The sequence below is a fragment of the Panthera leo genome, chromosome A2, assembly GCF_018350215.1.
Source record: "Panthera leo isolate Ple1 chromosome A2, P.leo_Ple1_pat1.1, whole genome shotgun sequence".
Taxonomy (NCBI): domain Eukaryota; kingdom Metazoa; phylum Chordata; class Mammalia; order Carnivora; family Felidae; genus Panthera; species Panthera leo.
Genome location: NC_056680.1, coordinates 74,466,979 through 74,483,343, shown reverse-complemented (window position 1 = coordinate 74,483,343; position 16,365 = coordinate 74,466,979). Strand labels below are relative to the sequence as shown.

General features: G+C 42.6%; 1 protein-coding gene across 2 annotated transcripts in view; it reads right to left on the bottom strand.

Annotated features, from left to right (window-relative positions):
* AMPH (amphiphysin) overlaps positions 1-16,365 on the bottom strand; it is a 247,746-nt gene that overhangs the window by 36,917 nt on the left and 194,464 nt on the right. For both annotated transcript variants that reach the window (XM_042914690.1, XM_042914700.1), the window contains exons 12-15: positions 14,659-14,775; positions 10,983-11,006; positions 8,245-8,268; positions 5,426-5,458 (exon numbers count right to left, since the gene is read on the bottom strand). In XM_042914690.1, the coding sequence (XP_042770624.1) occupies positions 5,426-5,458; positions 8,245-8,268; positions 10,983-11,006; positions 14,659-14,775 (198 nt within the window). The remainder of the gene's footprint in view (positions 1-5,425; positions 5,459-8,244; positions 8,269-10,982; positions 11,007-14,658; positions 14,776-16,365) is intronic.

The window sequence follows — 16,365 nt, the reverse complement described above, 5'->3', positions numbered from 1 at the left end:
ACATAAAGTTTTTTAACAGTCTCCTTTTATTTTAATCAGAAGAGCAGGTAATGCGAAAGTAATTTTAACAGTAGATGTTCTAAACATAGATGTCATAAATGTAGGTTAGCATGATACTATATAATAATATAGAATCATTTAAAAGCGGGCAGTGATTTCAGGGACATTTCTGTTCTGCAGCTTATCTTCTGGACATCTACACTGAATTAGAATTTAACAACTCGAAGGGGCGCTCGGGTGGCTCAGTCAGTTGAGTATCCAACTTCAACTCAGGTCGTCATCTAGCCACACAGCGGGCTCGCTGCTGTCAGCACCGAAGCTTTCAGCGCAGAGTCTGTCCCCCTCTCTCTCTGACCCTCCCCCGCTCATGCTCGCTCTCTTAAAAATAAATAAAACACTAAAAAGGGAGGGAAAAAAAAGAGTTCAGTCGCTCTAAGCTATATGTTCACACTTTTTTAAATGTTGGAAATTCAATCTTACACTGTTACCTAAGTATGGCCTCTATGGGCTTAATATTGAACCAAAACTTAAACATTTTATACCATGTATTCATTGACCTAAAAAATCAAGCTGGAATAAATCTAAGGGAACAGTGATCTCTAAGACAATATTCACCTCTCCTTATGCTGGTAGCCAGGTTTATAACCAGCAGATGGAAGACTGGAAAAGTCTTTCCTGGTTAATCTGACCAGTTGAAGACAAAAAAAAGTACCTACAGAAAAGGTTCCCAACAGAAAAGCTGAGACAGTGACACTTGGTTAAAGATGTCGAATCGAGGCAGTTACCTCTGTTACCTCCAGAATGCAAACTAAACCATAAAGGGAATTTCATAAAGTAAATTTAAAAAGGCATAAATCCCTGAGCATAAAAAGCATGAGAAGAAAGATAAGAGCAACAAAATTTTGAAACTGAAAAGCAGACAAATGGACAAGTAAGTTGGCAGACCCAGAAAAAAATCTGTATCCTAAGGTGATGAAAGAAATGCCAAAAAAGCAACCTGGTTTATTACTCAGAATTCCTAAAGGATCAAGAATTAGAGACACGGGGCAGGGGAGGGGGCACCTGGGTGGCTCAGTCAGTTAAGCCTCCGACTTCGGCTCAGGTCAAGATCTCTCATTTCATGACATTTCGTGGGGCTCTGTGCTGACAGCTCAGAGCCTGGAGCCTGATTTGGATTCTGTATCTCCTTCTCCCTCTGTCCCTCCCCATTCTTGCTCCGTCTGTCTGTCTGCCTATCTCTCTCTCTCAGAAATAAATGAACATTAAAAATTTTTTTACAAAAGATTTAGAAGTGTGGGTACCAAGGGAAATAGAAGCTGGGTGGTGCTAAAGGTGGGGAACTGGCTGGAAGTCTACTAAAAAGTGACTGGACCTCAAGATCCTTTCATCGATCTGCAAACCAAGTGATATCCCTTCACTCCAATACAAGACTTGACATTTTTGCAGAGGCTGAAACAGAGGGTCTCTGGACTAGGGAACACACAGACATCTTAGGAATAATAAATACTGAGAGCAGGGACTCCACTCCCCACCCCCAACTTCTTTCCCAGTCACCTCCCATTATACCTGCCAGACATGAGACAGAGAGCTGGAAGTTTAACCAGCCCAAGAAAAATAAATGCCTGAAGAATTTCACATCAGGGGCTCCTCAACAGGAAAAATGAGCCAGAAAGTTCCAGAACAACACCTATAGTCAGAGAACTCTACCTACCGGTACAAGTTCCCTGACAGCTTTTTACTATCTCACTCTTAATGGGAGTAGACAGCCAAGATCACCAGACATTTAGGAAAAGTCTCACATATTAAAGGAAAAAACTGAATAGTTAAAAAAAAAAGCAAATGGAAGAAATAAAGACTTTGCAGGTGGGAAAAAAACCTTCAAAAATGATCATGTTTATTAATAGTTTCAGAGATATAATAGAAGTGTATTCATGACATAAGAGGATGATGCTATTAAAAAGCAAATATTCAGTAAATGAAAGAGTTCTTGGAAACTTAAAAAAAAGAGTAAAAAAAACCTGTTAAAAGAGCTGGAAAGAAGAGAACGATAATCAATAAAAAGAAACAGCAAAGAAAACAATGATTAGAAGACTAGGTGAGGAACATATGGAAAAGAGAATACGACAGAATGAGAGAAAAACCAAAACAGAAGAGAAACTATGAGGAAGGTAAAAAAAAAATCTCCAATTAAAAACAGACATAGATTTTTAGATTAATAGGGCCTTAGTACAATGCATGAAAATAGACTGAGACCACAGAATATCACTGTAAAATTTCAGAAAAGTGGGGTAAAAAAGAGATGCTACAAACTTCCAGAGAGAAGGGCAGAAAGAGAAAGAAAGAGAGGGAGAGAGAGAGAGAGAGAGAGAGGAGTTTTCTTAAAAATACCAAAAATCAAAATAACAATATAATGATTCAACACTTCCAGACATCACCCCGCTCTCACCACAAACAGGTGCACTCCTTAATTCCCATCACCTGTTGCCCCCGTCCCCCTGCCCACCTCCCCTCTGGTAAGGATCAGTGCGTTCTCTACAGTTAAGAGTGTGATTCTTGGTTTGTCTTTCTCTTTTTTAATTCTTTTGCTCATTTGTTTTAGTTCTTAAATTCCACATATGAGGGAAATCATATGGTATCTGTCTTTCTCTGGCCGCCTTATTTCACTTTTGCAAATGGCCAAGATTTCATTCTTTTTTATGGCTCGGAAATATCCCGTTGTAAATACACAGACCACCTCTATCTGTTCACGTGAAACTAACATAAGACTGTATGTTTACTAAATTGGAATTAAAATAAAACCTAGGACTAATATCAACCATTTCCCAATAGTTTTTAATGGTTCAGTCTCTACACAAATACAAATTGCCTGCAAATTGAAATTAAAGTTCTGAAATAAGCTACAGAATTTCTAGTAGTAGATGAAAATGATGTTGGTGAACTATTACAGTATTACACAATTAATGGCGATGCCCAATTAAAGACCAGCCAATACATGAAGAACGGGTCAATACAAGGAGAACAACATAATAGATACTTGGAAGGAGAATACCATTTAAATAACTATTCAACACTTGATCTTAGGCAAAAGGTTGAAAAGCTATAAATAACTAAGATTAAGAAAGGCCCCTAGGTGGGGCACCTGGGGGTCTCAGTTGGTTAGGCAACCGACTTCGGCTCAGGTTGTGATCTCGCAGTTTGTGAGTTCCAGCCCTGCATCGGGCTCTGTGCTGACAGCTCAGAGCTTGGAGCCTGCTTCAGATTCTGTGTCTGCCCCTGTCTCTGCCCCCTCCCCTGCTCACACTCTGTGTCTCCCTGCCTCTCAATAATAAATAAACATCAAAAAAAATTATAAAAAAGAAAGGCCCCTGGGAAAACTGACAAAATCCTCAAATATTAATTAAAAATTTATTTTTTTAATTTTTAAAGAATATTTATTTTTGAGAGAGAGCAAACGAGCAGGGGAGGGGCAGAGAGAGAGGGAGACACAGAATCTGAAGGAGGCTCCAGGCTCTGAGCTGTCAGCACAGAGTCCGATGTGGGGCTCGAACTCACAAATCATGAGATCATCACCTGAGCCCAAGTAGGACGCTTAACCCGACTAAGCCACCCAGGAGCCCCTCAAAATCTATTCTTGAGGGAAATAAAAAGACTCTATGATCTCGCTATAAAAGTCAAACATGAAGTAAAGTTTCTGTTTGTGAAATAGTTCTGTCAGAAAATTGTTTATTCTAAAAATTAGCATGGAGTTGTCATGATAATTTTACTAAATCTAAGATAATTTTTTTTAAAAAGAATCAAAACAACAGTCTCTCAGTGGCAATACTAGGAGGTAGAGAAAATGGAGGAATGACTTCAAAATTCTAAGGGAAAATATCATATCCTAATGAAATATCCAATCTTACAGACCATTTTGTACATAGATACAGACATTTTCAGATGTATAAGGTCACCAATACATATTTCTCATGCATACTTTTCTTAGAAAGCCTACTGGAGGATGTGCTTTAATTTGTGGATAAGGACATGTTCTAGTATGTGGGATTAAACCACAAAGGAGGCAGATTGGTGTCCAGAAAGAGAGGCCTGACATAAGAAAGAGGTGAAGGCCAGTCCCAGGTCAGACATACCAGAAGAGCCTGGGGAACAGCTGGGGAAGCAGGTGTAGCCAGAGAGAACCCAGTTCAGAGGGAGCAGTCCAGAAAGAGAGACGAGCAAATTCTTCAGGAAGATGAAACTGAATGGTTAATGTTTGCCAACAAAAAAGGAGGGGAGATTCACAGAATTACAGAGTACGGGACTGAATTAGTGAGATGTACCTAAAAAACTAGGCAAACGAACCAACAAGCAAACAAGTAAGAGCCTGCAATTATTTCCTCAAAGGAGAACAAAAGGTTGGCATAAAAGTAAACGAAAACTTCATGGCTGGGGCGCTGACAGCATTTATATCATTGTACTATTACTATTACCAGAGATTGGCTGGATGGCTTTGGTGGGACCTTAGCAGGGAGAGGGCAGGAAGGAGAAGGAGGGGTGAGCCATGGGGGCGGGGGGTTATCTGCAGGCATGTTAAGTCCGCACCTTCCAGAGAGGAGTCGATAGATAACAGAAGATAGATAATGATTTAGGAACCACAAAGTAGCATTATAAGAAAGTTATGTGCACACGTGTGGCTGAGATCAGAGAACCTGGTAAAAGGAGTTGAAGTATTTACCTCTGAGAAATCATCAGAAATGGAGGAGGTGTGTGATGGTCTGAACTTTCTATATAAAACGCTATTATACAATTTTGTTGCTCTTTAAATGATGTGCATTTATAACTGCTAAGCACACAAATTAAAAAAAAAAAAAAAAGAAATGAGTAACAATTCTCCTGACCTGACCTTTTAAAGAGTTTCAGGCAGACGGAAGAGATGCATTATCATCTCCCTTAGTGTTTGTGTGTACCTGCATTGGGATGTGGGTCTGAGTGGAACTTTCTCATTTCACAGGTAAGGCTGTGTATGATTCTGCGTAAGGAGGCTCCTAAAAACCATTTCTGTTTTCTGAAGACCCATCCCATTAGTTCAAAACAATCCTCTCTCTTCTTTTCCGACAGCTGAATCTAGTGGATCTCTCGGATCAGGACAACCTCTAATTTCTAGTAGAGGAATCGGCGTAATTCCGTGGTTGGCTAACAACGCCAGTAGCTAGGACAGTTAGGAGGTACTTAGTATGTGCCGGGCTACCGGGCAAAGTGTGCTGGTTGCGTATTTCACGGACTCTTCACCACAACCCTACGATATTGCCACCATTGCTGCTTCCGTTACCAAACTTTCAAGTGACAGGGTCAAGTACTGCCCCAACGCGCTTAAACGTTATGTTACTCAAGTGACACCGAGGCCACTCATTCTCAACAGATGGGTTGTGCAAGCAAACCGATCTCTTACCTGGGTGAATCCATTAAATGTACCACCGGAAGCCTAAACAGAAAGGGAAATCAAAGTACGTTACTTTGTATCAGTTTTGTGAGATCAGCAAATGTCCGTCAGACAAGTTGGAAAGTAAAGACCACCACACATTTTAAAATAATACAAAAGGCTGCTGTGCATGAGAGTGTTTAGGAAATGCAAAGGGCCAAAGTGTATTATTTTAAATAGGCTGACCAAAAAAAAAAAAAAAAAAAAAAAAAGATCGTTCTTACAATTATTGCTGGTGTATGGCTCAGTGTTAACCAAAGCCCACTTTCTCAGTAATGAGAAGATGATTCCAGAGGAAAGTCAGTGAGCTTCTTTTTTAGGCCACTGATAGAATCCATCTACATTCTTAGGACTTCTCTAATACATCATTTGAATGAATGGCTTTTGTGAGATTCTATAGTTTCTGGGGGCCCTGGGTGGAAACACTGCATGTGTTCTTGCTGGAGTAGAATCATTTTAGGAATAGTAAATTAGTCTGTTCTACATATTTGTAGCAGTTGAACAGTAAAAAGGAAAGTGGAATAAGCACAATAAATGGGATGGTACATAGACTCATTAGTTCCCAACACAACCATTCTGCTTTTTGTAATTTTTTTTTTTTGGTCAACCTATTTGTGTTTGGTTTGCACAGATTTCAAGGAGATGAGGCAGGCGTCAGAGAAGACAGTGATGGAGAATGAAATAGGTGGGAAACATTAGGAAAAACAGAACCTACAGAAGTCTTTGGCTAGTCTATACTACATACTAGGGTAAGTACCTCTTCTTTATCAGGCTCTATTTCTTGGTACAACAATCCATATCTCTGGTTAGCAATTTCATCTTCGGATAAATCTGAGTTGCTGATGTCACTGTCTTGGGGACTAGCGGGACTGTCGGTGCTAGCATTGTGGAAGGTTCCCAGAACCAACGGTCTAGCCGTGTCTCGCCTTTGTTCCCAGCACTTAGCAATGGCGTGTCCCCCAACGACATCTGCCAGTGAGTCCACCTCCAGCCCTCTCTTGCCTTCAATTGTATCTAAATGTTCCCAGGAATTATCTAAGCCTCCCACATCTCTGATAGGCCAGTGGTTAATGGAATCGAACCAATTGGCAAAGCCACTTGCTTGGCCATCTGGTATACCAGAGAATTCCAATACATCCACATTATTCACTGCTGAATCCAAGCGTGGCTGCCAGATTTGACCTGGATCTGTTGCCCAAGAGTCTGTTTTCACAATACTTGGTAAGTTAATGATAGGACTACAGTTCCCAGTCACTGTACTTTCAGACCCCTCTATTAATGAGAACTCTGCCTTACACAAACACCAATCTCTTCGGTTTGCATTAGCTCCCAGAGAATAATTAAGGTCTGTCCTAGACTGAGCTGCCACTTCATGGTTTACTGAGGAAACAACAGCCTGATGTTCATCCCTGCCAACCCCAGGAGTAGGTAACACAGCCTCCTGCTGAATTTCTTCTGCATCTGCACTGCCTCGTCCTGAGTGATGTATTACACCGTGGTTAGGAGGACCTATTGAATTTTTCCTTATGTCTCTTCTAGCTAAATCCCATCCCTCAGGACTGGCATTTTCAATATTAGATACAGAATCAGTCTGGAGACGCAGATTTAAGACATCTGCGTGATGGGCAGGGTTAGCTCCAGAGCCTTCTATAATTTCACAATTATTGATTACTACTGGACGCCCCTCATCTAGCCCTTGGTTTTGGTCACCAAATTCAGCGGCCGTAGCTACTCTTTCCAGGTCTTTTTCTAACACATCAGTTGTATCAGAATTCTTTGCACTGGCCTTTTCACTTTCCCGACAACTAGCTCTTAGATCGATGCTCACTTCCTCTTTACTGATTTCTAAGGTCTCCTGGTCTGGCTTTCCTGTTGTCTCAAGGAGATCTACTAGCCTGTTTCCTGCACTTTCCCGTGCTTTCTCTTCAAATTCCTCTGTACCTTCTAGGGCCTTGAGATCAATAGGTCCAGTGTCTACCTTTTCATATGTCTCCACACCTGCCCACAGAGAATCTTCGATCTTCTGTTTCTCTTCCTCTTCTTCTGACTGTTCAACATCTTCTGGACTTTCTTCGACCGGGCCACCAGTTTCTGTGGCTGCCATCTCTGAGTCAGATAAGTCATGAGGCCGCTCCATCTCCATATAAGCAGCTGTGGCAAATTCAGCCTCAGGCATGGGCTTTGGGTACAGCTGTTCACTTCCACCCGGAGGGGCCGGCCCCACGACAAGCTCGCCCTGGTCAGCTACAGTGTGCCAGTCAGCGGAAGGAAGCATCCCAGTGGACAATCTCATGTCCTGCTCTGCTTCAGAGAGACATGAAGAGTCTTCCTGAGACCCACCTTGGGTAATTTCCTGGCTGACACTCTCTGTGCTAGCATCAGGGCCCCAAATAAATGCACCTAGGTCAATTTGAGATCTTTGAATTTCTTCGGCCAACCCACTGTCTGGAGTTTCCTCCATGATCAGGTTACACAGGGAAAGGCTTTTTGAAGAGTCAGTCTTTAGAGTATGCAGAATAGCAAAGGAAAAAAACAAACAAACAAACAAACATAAGATAAAATAGACCATGGCAGGATTTGATGAGAAATGCAAAGCTCTTCAGTAGGGTAGCGCCAGTTAAACAAAAGTAGAGAGTATTTCAATTAAAATTAAAATTAAATGGTTAAGGTTAAATCTGCAACTAGCAATGCCATGGAGGAAAAAAACAAGCTCATTCTAGATAATATCCACATATACAAGGCATATTAAATATAAAAAGAAATCCAGAATATCCTGGATATTTACCTACCGGCTGTACCAAATCAGTGCTTGTCTGCATGAGTAAAAAGAATAATAATAATCAGTAGTAATAATAGTAATAAGGCAAAAGAAGAAAATTCCCTAGAGCCTTAACATCCCATGCTGTCCAGAGTCAACATTCTCCTGAAAGCTGTGGCTTTTACTGGTTTGAGATCAACTTTTATAATTTGTTTTGTGCTAGGGGTGAGTTTTGTTGCAATACTGTTTACGATGACACAGTTGAAACCTGAAGAAAGCCTCTGTCATTTTCTAGTCGGCAAGGAGGCCTCGTGGGTATTACAGGACTTCTGCTTTAGCAAAACTCTGAACTGCGAAGTTTTCAAATAAAGAAGCAAACTCAAGAACACGAGAATAAGATCAAGTTCTAGCACCCACAAGAGTACACGCATCACACGCTTGGTCACAGTACCAGAACAGATCTTCCCCCAAACTTCCCCCACACTGGGTTCTGCCTCTGAGGCAGGGGGAAGATGGTCTGGTACTAACCGCTCTGACTGTCTGGGCGATTGTCCTCATGTCCTCCCCGCCCCCACCCGCGAACTAGAAGCCTGGTCTGCACACAGACGACACTAAGGGGTTGAGGGGAGCAAGGAATGCCAGCAATTATGGCCAGGGAGCTACTGTTCTGCAGTGTCGCCATCACCATCTTTCTTTTTTTTTAATTTAAAAAAATTTTGAGAGAGAGAGAGCACGCACGCAAACAGGGGAGGAGCAGAGAGAGGAGGAGACACAGAATCCGAAGCAGGCTCCAGGCTCTGAGCTGTCAGCACAGAGCCCGACATGGGGCTCGAACTCACGAGCTGTGAGATCATGACCTGAGCTGAAGTCGGACACTCAACTGACTGAGCCTCCCAGGCACCCCGGTCATCACTACTTTTCTTAGCAGGTTTATCCTCTGAAATAATCAGTGCTCCCCCTAGATGATACCTTCACCCTCACCACACCCTTCCTGGCGAGGAAGGAAAAATGTATTATAACTCCAACTGAAGATGTGAAATACTGGAACAGTAAAACATGGGCACTGTCCTCTTGATCTTCAAGAAAATCACCATGGAGTTGTGGCTAGAATTCAAATGTCCTGAACGGCAGTGCACATATCCCTTTTTGTGATTACATGAGCAAAGCCAGCTCACTATAAAAGATGTTTTCAGTCAACATTTTTTAGCTCTTCTCTTGAGAGCTTTCCAGGATGCTTTAAGGATCCTAAGTAGGGCAGTATAAACCCACTCCTGTGGAAGGGAAGGGGGCAGTCAACTTTCTGTCTTAGGGGAAGAGAGTAGCAATGTCACTTCAGAAGACCAGACCCATGAACACCAAGATCTAGCAAACTTTCCTACCACTGTCTCACTAAAAAAGAAGAAAAACACACCAGGCGCCTGGGTGGTTCAGTCGGTTAGAGTGTCCGACTTCAGCTCAGGTCATGATCTCCCAGTTCAGAGTTCAAGCCCCACATCAGGCTCTGTGCTGACAGCTCAGAGTCTGCAGCCTGCTTCAGATTCTTTGTTTCCCTCTCCCTCTCTCTCTCTCTCTGCCCCTCCCCTGCTCACACTCTGTCTCTCTCTCTCAAAAATAAACTTTAAAAACATAAAAAAAGAAGAAAAACACGAAACCCAAGTTGAGTTCTGAAGACCATGTGACCAGAACTTTTCCAATATAGGGCAGACAAAGGCCTTATTCCTCAGGGATACCAGGCTTCATGTGAGTATGGCCACCCTCCTAATTCCCCGCCACCCTCCTAATTCCCCAGCACAGATGCCGCCACCACAAAGTTCCATTTGTGTCTTTTTTCCCAACTCTAACTTCTGGAAGTGCCCCTCTTTGCCCATCAGATTAGCTGAATACATACCATTACCAGTAATAGCTACCTTTTATTGCTATGGACCAGATGTGGGGCTAAACACTATAAATATCAACTACTTAATCCTCACGTGGCCCTCTGAGGTAGATGACATTGCCCTTATTTTAGCCAGGAGAAAAACTGAGGCCGAGAGAAATTCATAAGTCGCCCAAAGTCATATTGCTGTAAGAGTTAGAGTCTTGATTCAAATCCAGGGCCGTCTGGCTCTAAAGCCCAAGATCTTGTTGACGAAGCTTCATTATTACTGAAAATAATAGTGAGAAACTGGGTCCCGGTGCAGAGTAGCGTGTCCCTTACGTTTGCTCAGCCACATTTTCTTTTATTCTACTTAAAAGCAATAAAAAAGGAGCACATCCTCAACCGCAACATTTCCTGTGGCCAATAACCACGGGAAAAAGCATAAAAAGGCATAACACCACAGATTCTTGCTTATCTTGGAGTCTGGAACAATGACACTCTTTTCCAAGCCACTGTTTCTAGGTGCTGGTAATGCCTGGAACCACCAGGGAGCTGATTATGGTTCTAGGGGGCTACATTATCATTAAAAAATGTCTAGGTCTTCAGGGCCCCTGGGGGGCTCAGTTGGTTGAATGTCTGATTCTTGATTTGGGTTCAGGTCATGATCTCAGGCTTCGTGAGACAGAGCCCCACATCGGCTCTGCACGGACAATGTGGAGGCTGCTTGGGATTCTCTCTCCTCTTCGCTACCCCTCTCCTGCTTGTGTTCTCCCTCTCTCTCTCAAAATAAAAAAATAAACTTAAAAAAAATGTTAGGTCTTCTTCTCATCACAGATGAATTAAAATATAATAAGGTTTCCAAATTTCTAGGGCTCCAGATACATCAAAATATGAGCTCTCCGTACTCTTACCGTCCATAGGTCCCAGGGCAATGTCTGAAAGCAAACAAACAAAAATGTGGTTAGTATACAAATCCCAAACATGTAAAAAAATACTGACGTGATGGAAGTTCTGAAAATAAAACATTTTTGAAATATTTAGTACAGCACTGTTCAACAGAACTTGCTTTGGTGATGACAGTGTTCCGTATCTGCGCTGTCCAAGGTGGTAGCCACCAGTCACAGGTAGCTATGAAGCGCTTGAGAGGTGCTAGTGTAAGAGAACCAAAATTTAAAATTTATATACTTTGATTGTATTTAAATTGGAATAGTCAAATGTGCCTTGTGGCTACTACAATAAACCACAGGAGACCAGTCAATCTGCTTTTCACTGTAGGAGTAAAAACTGTATCTGAAACATGATGAATGTGTTTACTTCACACACACACACACACACACACACACACACACACACACACACACTTAAAATGAAGTACAAGGTGTCCAGATTTTAGTTTCTCACATCTTTGAGGAAATACAGATCTAATCATTGCTACTGCTTCCTCTCCCCCCACCCTCCAAATTCAAGAGGATGAATTATGAACAGTTTGATGGTCAATGAACCCCAGAAAGGTAGTTCTTCAATATGCTGAATTAGATGATAACACAGCTCAATTAATAATCATGCAAATCAGCAGGGTGCCCGCTAAGACATAATGGATGAATATGCTTACTACTGGCATTTTAATTATAAAGCTCATTGATCCTGGGGAGCGAATCCAGATGGTTCAAGTGACTTTCGCCCATGTGTTTGGGAAAGTGAGGGAGACCTCTCTCATCTCCTTTGTGGTTGAGAATTGCTGCTAATGCCACACCCTCTTCTGCCTTTGTCTTTGTGACTAGAATCAGATCCGTGTTTATGCACTTGTTTTGATCTCGAAATGAGTGGCAAATTAGAGAGCCTGGCACGCCCAAACTAAGAACATGGGGGTTTCCAGATGGGGTCACAGATGTCTCATTGGGATTCAGTACTACAGGACAGGGGTCCTGTGGTCCTGAGAGAGCCCGCCCCCCTGGGCTGTATCGTCCCAGCCGCCCTGCGTCTCTGTGCAGCCTGGCTGCTCTCTGGGTCAGGTCCCACCTGTTGAAGGACTTAAGAAAGGAGAGCAGGACGGTTGCATGGAAAGCCCCAGTTATTTGTATGTGTACTCCTTCTGCATCTAACATGCTTTGTGTTTTCTTGCTTCCCAGCCTCTTAAGAATCACAGCTCCTAAAAGCTACCCCATATCCCTGCCTCATGCAGACGGCATGGGGTATTTTCTCCAAAGGAAGGCGGCAAAGTGAAACGTCTTGTTTATCAGTCCTCAGGATCACGAAAGGACGCGTTAACTCGTGCGGACACCGTGGAGATCGCAAGGTGAGCTGTTCTGCCAGCAGCAAGAACATCCATTTAAAGCATGGGGTCAAGCGATGGTTAAGCGAGATCATTCTGAGCGAAGGGGAAAGAAGGCCCGCACAAATCTAATGACTCTGTGCTTTTTTGCTCTCTCAGCCTAAGACTGTTCTTGGAGAAGAGATGTGATTAGAGCCGGCTCACAGGATGACTCTGCAGTGAGGTGACTCAATTAGAGCCACTGGGCAGCCAGGGCGGTTTATTACCTGGCCTGAGGGAGGACACAGGGCACACACAGCTTTTTCTAACTGCGGTGATGCATTTTCTTCAGAATAAAGACTTGTGAAGATTTAACCAAGGTCATTTAAAAAAAATCTTTTTTAAGTTTGTCTATTTTTGGGGGGGAGAGAGAGAGAGAGAGAGAGAGAGAGTAAGTGGGGGAGGGGCAGAGAGAGGGAGACACAGAATCTGAAGCAGGTTCCAGGCCCCGAGCGAGCAGCACAGAGCCCGACACGGGGCTTGAACCCACGAACCATGAGATCATGACCTGAACCAAAATCAGACGCTTAACCGACTGAGCCAACCAAGCGTCCCTCAGTCATTTTTTTTTCTAATTATGAAAGAGTCTCTTAGTCCTAAATCCACACAAAGTTCCATGATTTGTGGAATTTTTTAATCATGGATTGATATAAAAGAGGTTTCTCTCTTGATCCAACTCGCAGATAGACATGCTGTGGGATCTCATCCACTGATCACGACAACATTCACTGTAGAAACCTGCCTTCTACCACTAGAGCAGTGAACGCTGGAGTGTGAGGCAGAGAAGTCCTGTAGACAAAGAAGTCTACACAGTGAGAAAGCTCTTTCGCAGAAGTATTCTGAATGATATGTACATTCATCTTCTGCTTTGCTGGGCCCCCAAGGCAGAACCCTCAAGTTTGCTGATAATCACTATGGTGGCATTCCCCAAAGTATGTTTTAGAGAACATTCAAATGAATGTGAAGAAACTTTCATTCAAACAGATTTCCGTGGTCAAACACATTTGGGAATCTCTAAGTTAAACAAGTCTAAACGGTTTTTTCTTTTAATTGCAGGACTTCCTGGAGCCTTTAATATTGTAATGCCTATCATGAGTCTCCTAAAAGGGATTTAATAGAACTTTCTGAAACATTTATCTAAGAGACTCATTTTTTTGCAAAACATCTTCAAAGGCTCGTATCTGATCTGCTTAATTACCTGCTTTACCGACATCTCAGATTTGTATTGTTCCTGTATTACAACAGAGAGGCCTTCAGAAATGCGATCACATTCTGGAATAAAGCATGGATTAAAGAGAGGCTTTATTTATTGAGGTTCATACTGAGCTGACAGTGGTTTATGGTAAGGTATCACGAAGGCTTCAAGACTAAAAGATTGAGCTAGGTCTCAGTTTATAATACACCTTTCTTAGTTCACGGGAAGTATATCCCAGCCACCTTTGGATTTGCCCAAATTCAAATGTGAGGCCCCAAGCACATCAAAAATACGGATACAAACAATTTCTGCTTAGACAGATTTTGAGTTAACTTCCTTTCATGGGCACAGACAATCGTGAAGGAAGTCTACTGCAGAGGAATCATCCTCAAGCCATTAGAGCTCCCCGCTCCCGGGCCCTTCTGCTGGAGAACGCTGTGGCCGTCACTAGTGACGTGAGGGAAGGTTGAGGATGATGATGATGAGCAAAGGGAAGCTGGGTACGGGAGGCCAGCTCCGCATCAAGCCATAGCCCAGATCCCATAGGGGAAGCTTCTAAAATGTGGAGGAAGACAATGTCATCAAGTTCAAAGTGACCAAGACTGGAAAACATTTCCGCTGGGGCACAATTTCGAGGCTATGTCTAACGTGCTTTAATCTCCAAAGCATGGAGAAGGAACGTAGAGGAAACAGTGAGAAGGTTAAGTCCAGGGCCACGAGAAAGAGCTTCATTTAGAGAAGTCATGAAATGTATCATCGAAGTCTGAACGGTCTGAGTGTAAAATGATACTAATGATACAATTACTCTGAGACAAGGGATTCCTGGGCAACCATACATTCCAGTTTGGGATGTATGGTTATCCCAGGTCTATGGGTAGAGAGAGAGGGAATGGGAGGAGGAGGTTTGGAATGATAGATATGGATAAGGTCTTCTTTCTACCCTTCCTTCCATTAGAAAATGTTTGTCAACCCAAAAGAAAAGTAAATAGTCACTTGAAATGGAGAGCGGTCTGAAAGGCATCTGCTGCCCTTTAAGTTCACGAAAACGTCATCTCCAAACATCAAAGCCGCCATCGGATACCTGCGACATGGGTGAGTGGGTCACTCCAGCAGAACCTGCAGGTGTCACCTCAGGCTTGAAAGGGTCGAAGTCCAGATCCAACAATGTCTCCTCTTTCTTCACCTCGGGGACTTCATTCTATTAAAGGAGAACAAGACAGAATATGAGACTTTATGATATAATCTCCGTGTAATCCTCTAACATCACTGAATATCCCCAAAGCATGCTCTGATAGTTTACCCAGAGTCACTTGCGAAATGTGATGAAGGGGGAAATAACCGACTCTGGCCAACTGGAACCTAAGATGCGTAGGAATGCGACCCAGGTTTTGGTTTCTGTCCTTCGTCCAGCTCCGAATCCAGCCAACAAAGAGAATGTCTAAGAGGTATATCCTGATGCCATCAAGATCCAAGGACTCTCCTCTGCTAGTTTAGGTATCTCAGGTCAAGAATTACAGACGACCAGATGGATACAATAGGCCACGGCTGGGACCCGTCACCGTAGCCCATGGCTGTGAGGCCCCTGCGAAGCTAGTGTGTAAAAAGGAAAGGATGCCATCTACCCTGACTACCTCCACCTGCCTTATCCCCTCAGAGAGACCCTATCCTTTGATGTAGTCATCACATGAACCACTCTTCATCCGTGTTACTGTCGGTCTCCACTGTAAGTATGAGGGAGGGAAGGTGAAAGAGAAAGAGGGAGGGAGAGAACCATGTCCCCCAACATTTGGCATAAAATAACATTCCTGGATTAGAAAGAGGTAAGCCAAATAAGACACTGGATAAAAGTCCTGCTATAATAGCGACACATTTATAATACTGAACATTAATATTTATTCATTTATTGTGGTCTCATGATACAAAAAAAAAAAAAATAACACAGCTTGAAGTTAGCCTAGCCTTGGCTTAAGTCACGCGGTAAGGGTCAGAGCTGAAATAAAGCCCCCCTAAACAATCACGGTGAACAGAACTGGGTCAGTTTCCATAGAATCAGGTAACGTGTGTTTGGTGTTTGGTATAAGCTTCAGTTTTGACCATCTGTACTCTAGAAACTCAAAGGTCACAACCATGGATGAAGCACAAAAGAATAGGAATGTTCAGAGAAAGCTTTTAAAGAACAAGAGTTCTTTTAATTAATATTGATCATAGACATAAAACTTAAAAATATATAGAGCTGTATGAATAGCTTTGGGGCATAAGAGATAATTGTTTTTAGTATATCCACACTCACTGTAGAAGGAAATCTGCTTAAATACCACGCGATTGGTCCTGGGCTACCTATTTTGCAGCATGATCATTCTTACACATTTAAAATTTCACAAGGCTAATCCTTCTTGCTTTAATAATTACAATCACAAAACCATCAACTGATTCCTTTGGCCCCTATTCAAAATCTGCATGGGTTTTGTTTTTTGCCAACATCTGTATTGGTACAAGTTATAGGTCTAAAACTTTGCGAACGCTTACATTGACTTAGAATGTGCTAGGCACTGTTCTGAGAGCTTCGTGCATATAAATATTAACTCAGGTTAGGACACTTCGCTGCAGTCTAATGATGACAACACTACAACACTATTATTGCCTTCAAAGAATGACCTTCCTAGATCCCCCAGACTTCATTTCGCCCGCATGGTCTAATCCTTACAAAAACCAAGGGGTAAATGGCATCATTCCTCCATCTGGGGATAAGGAGAGAGGGCTGTTGTCCTGGGTCCCTCAGGTGCAATGC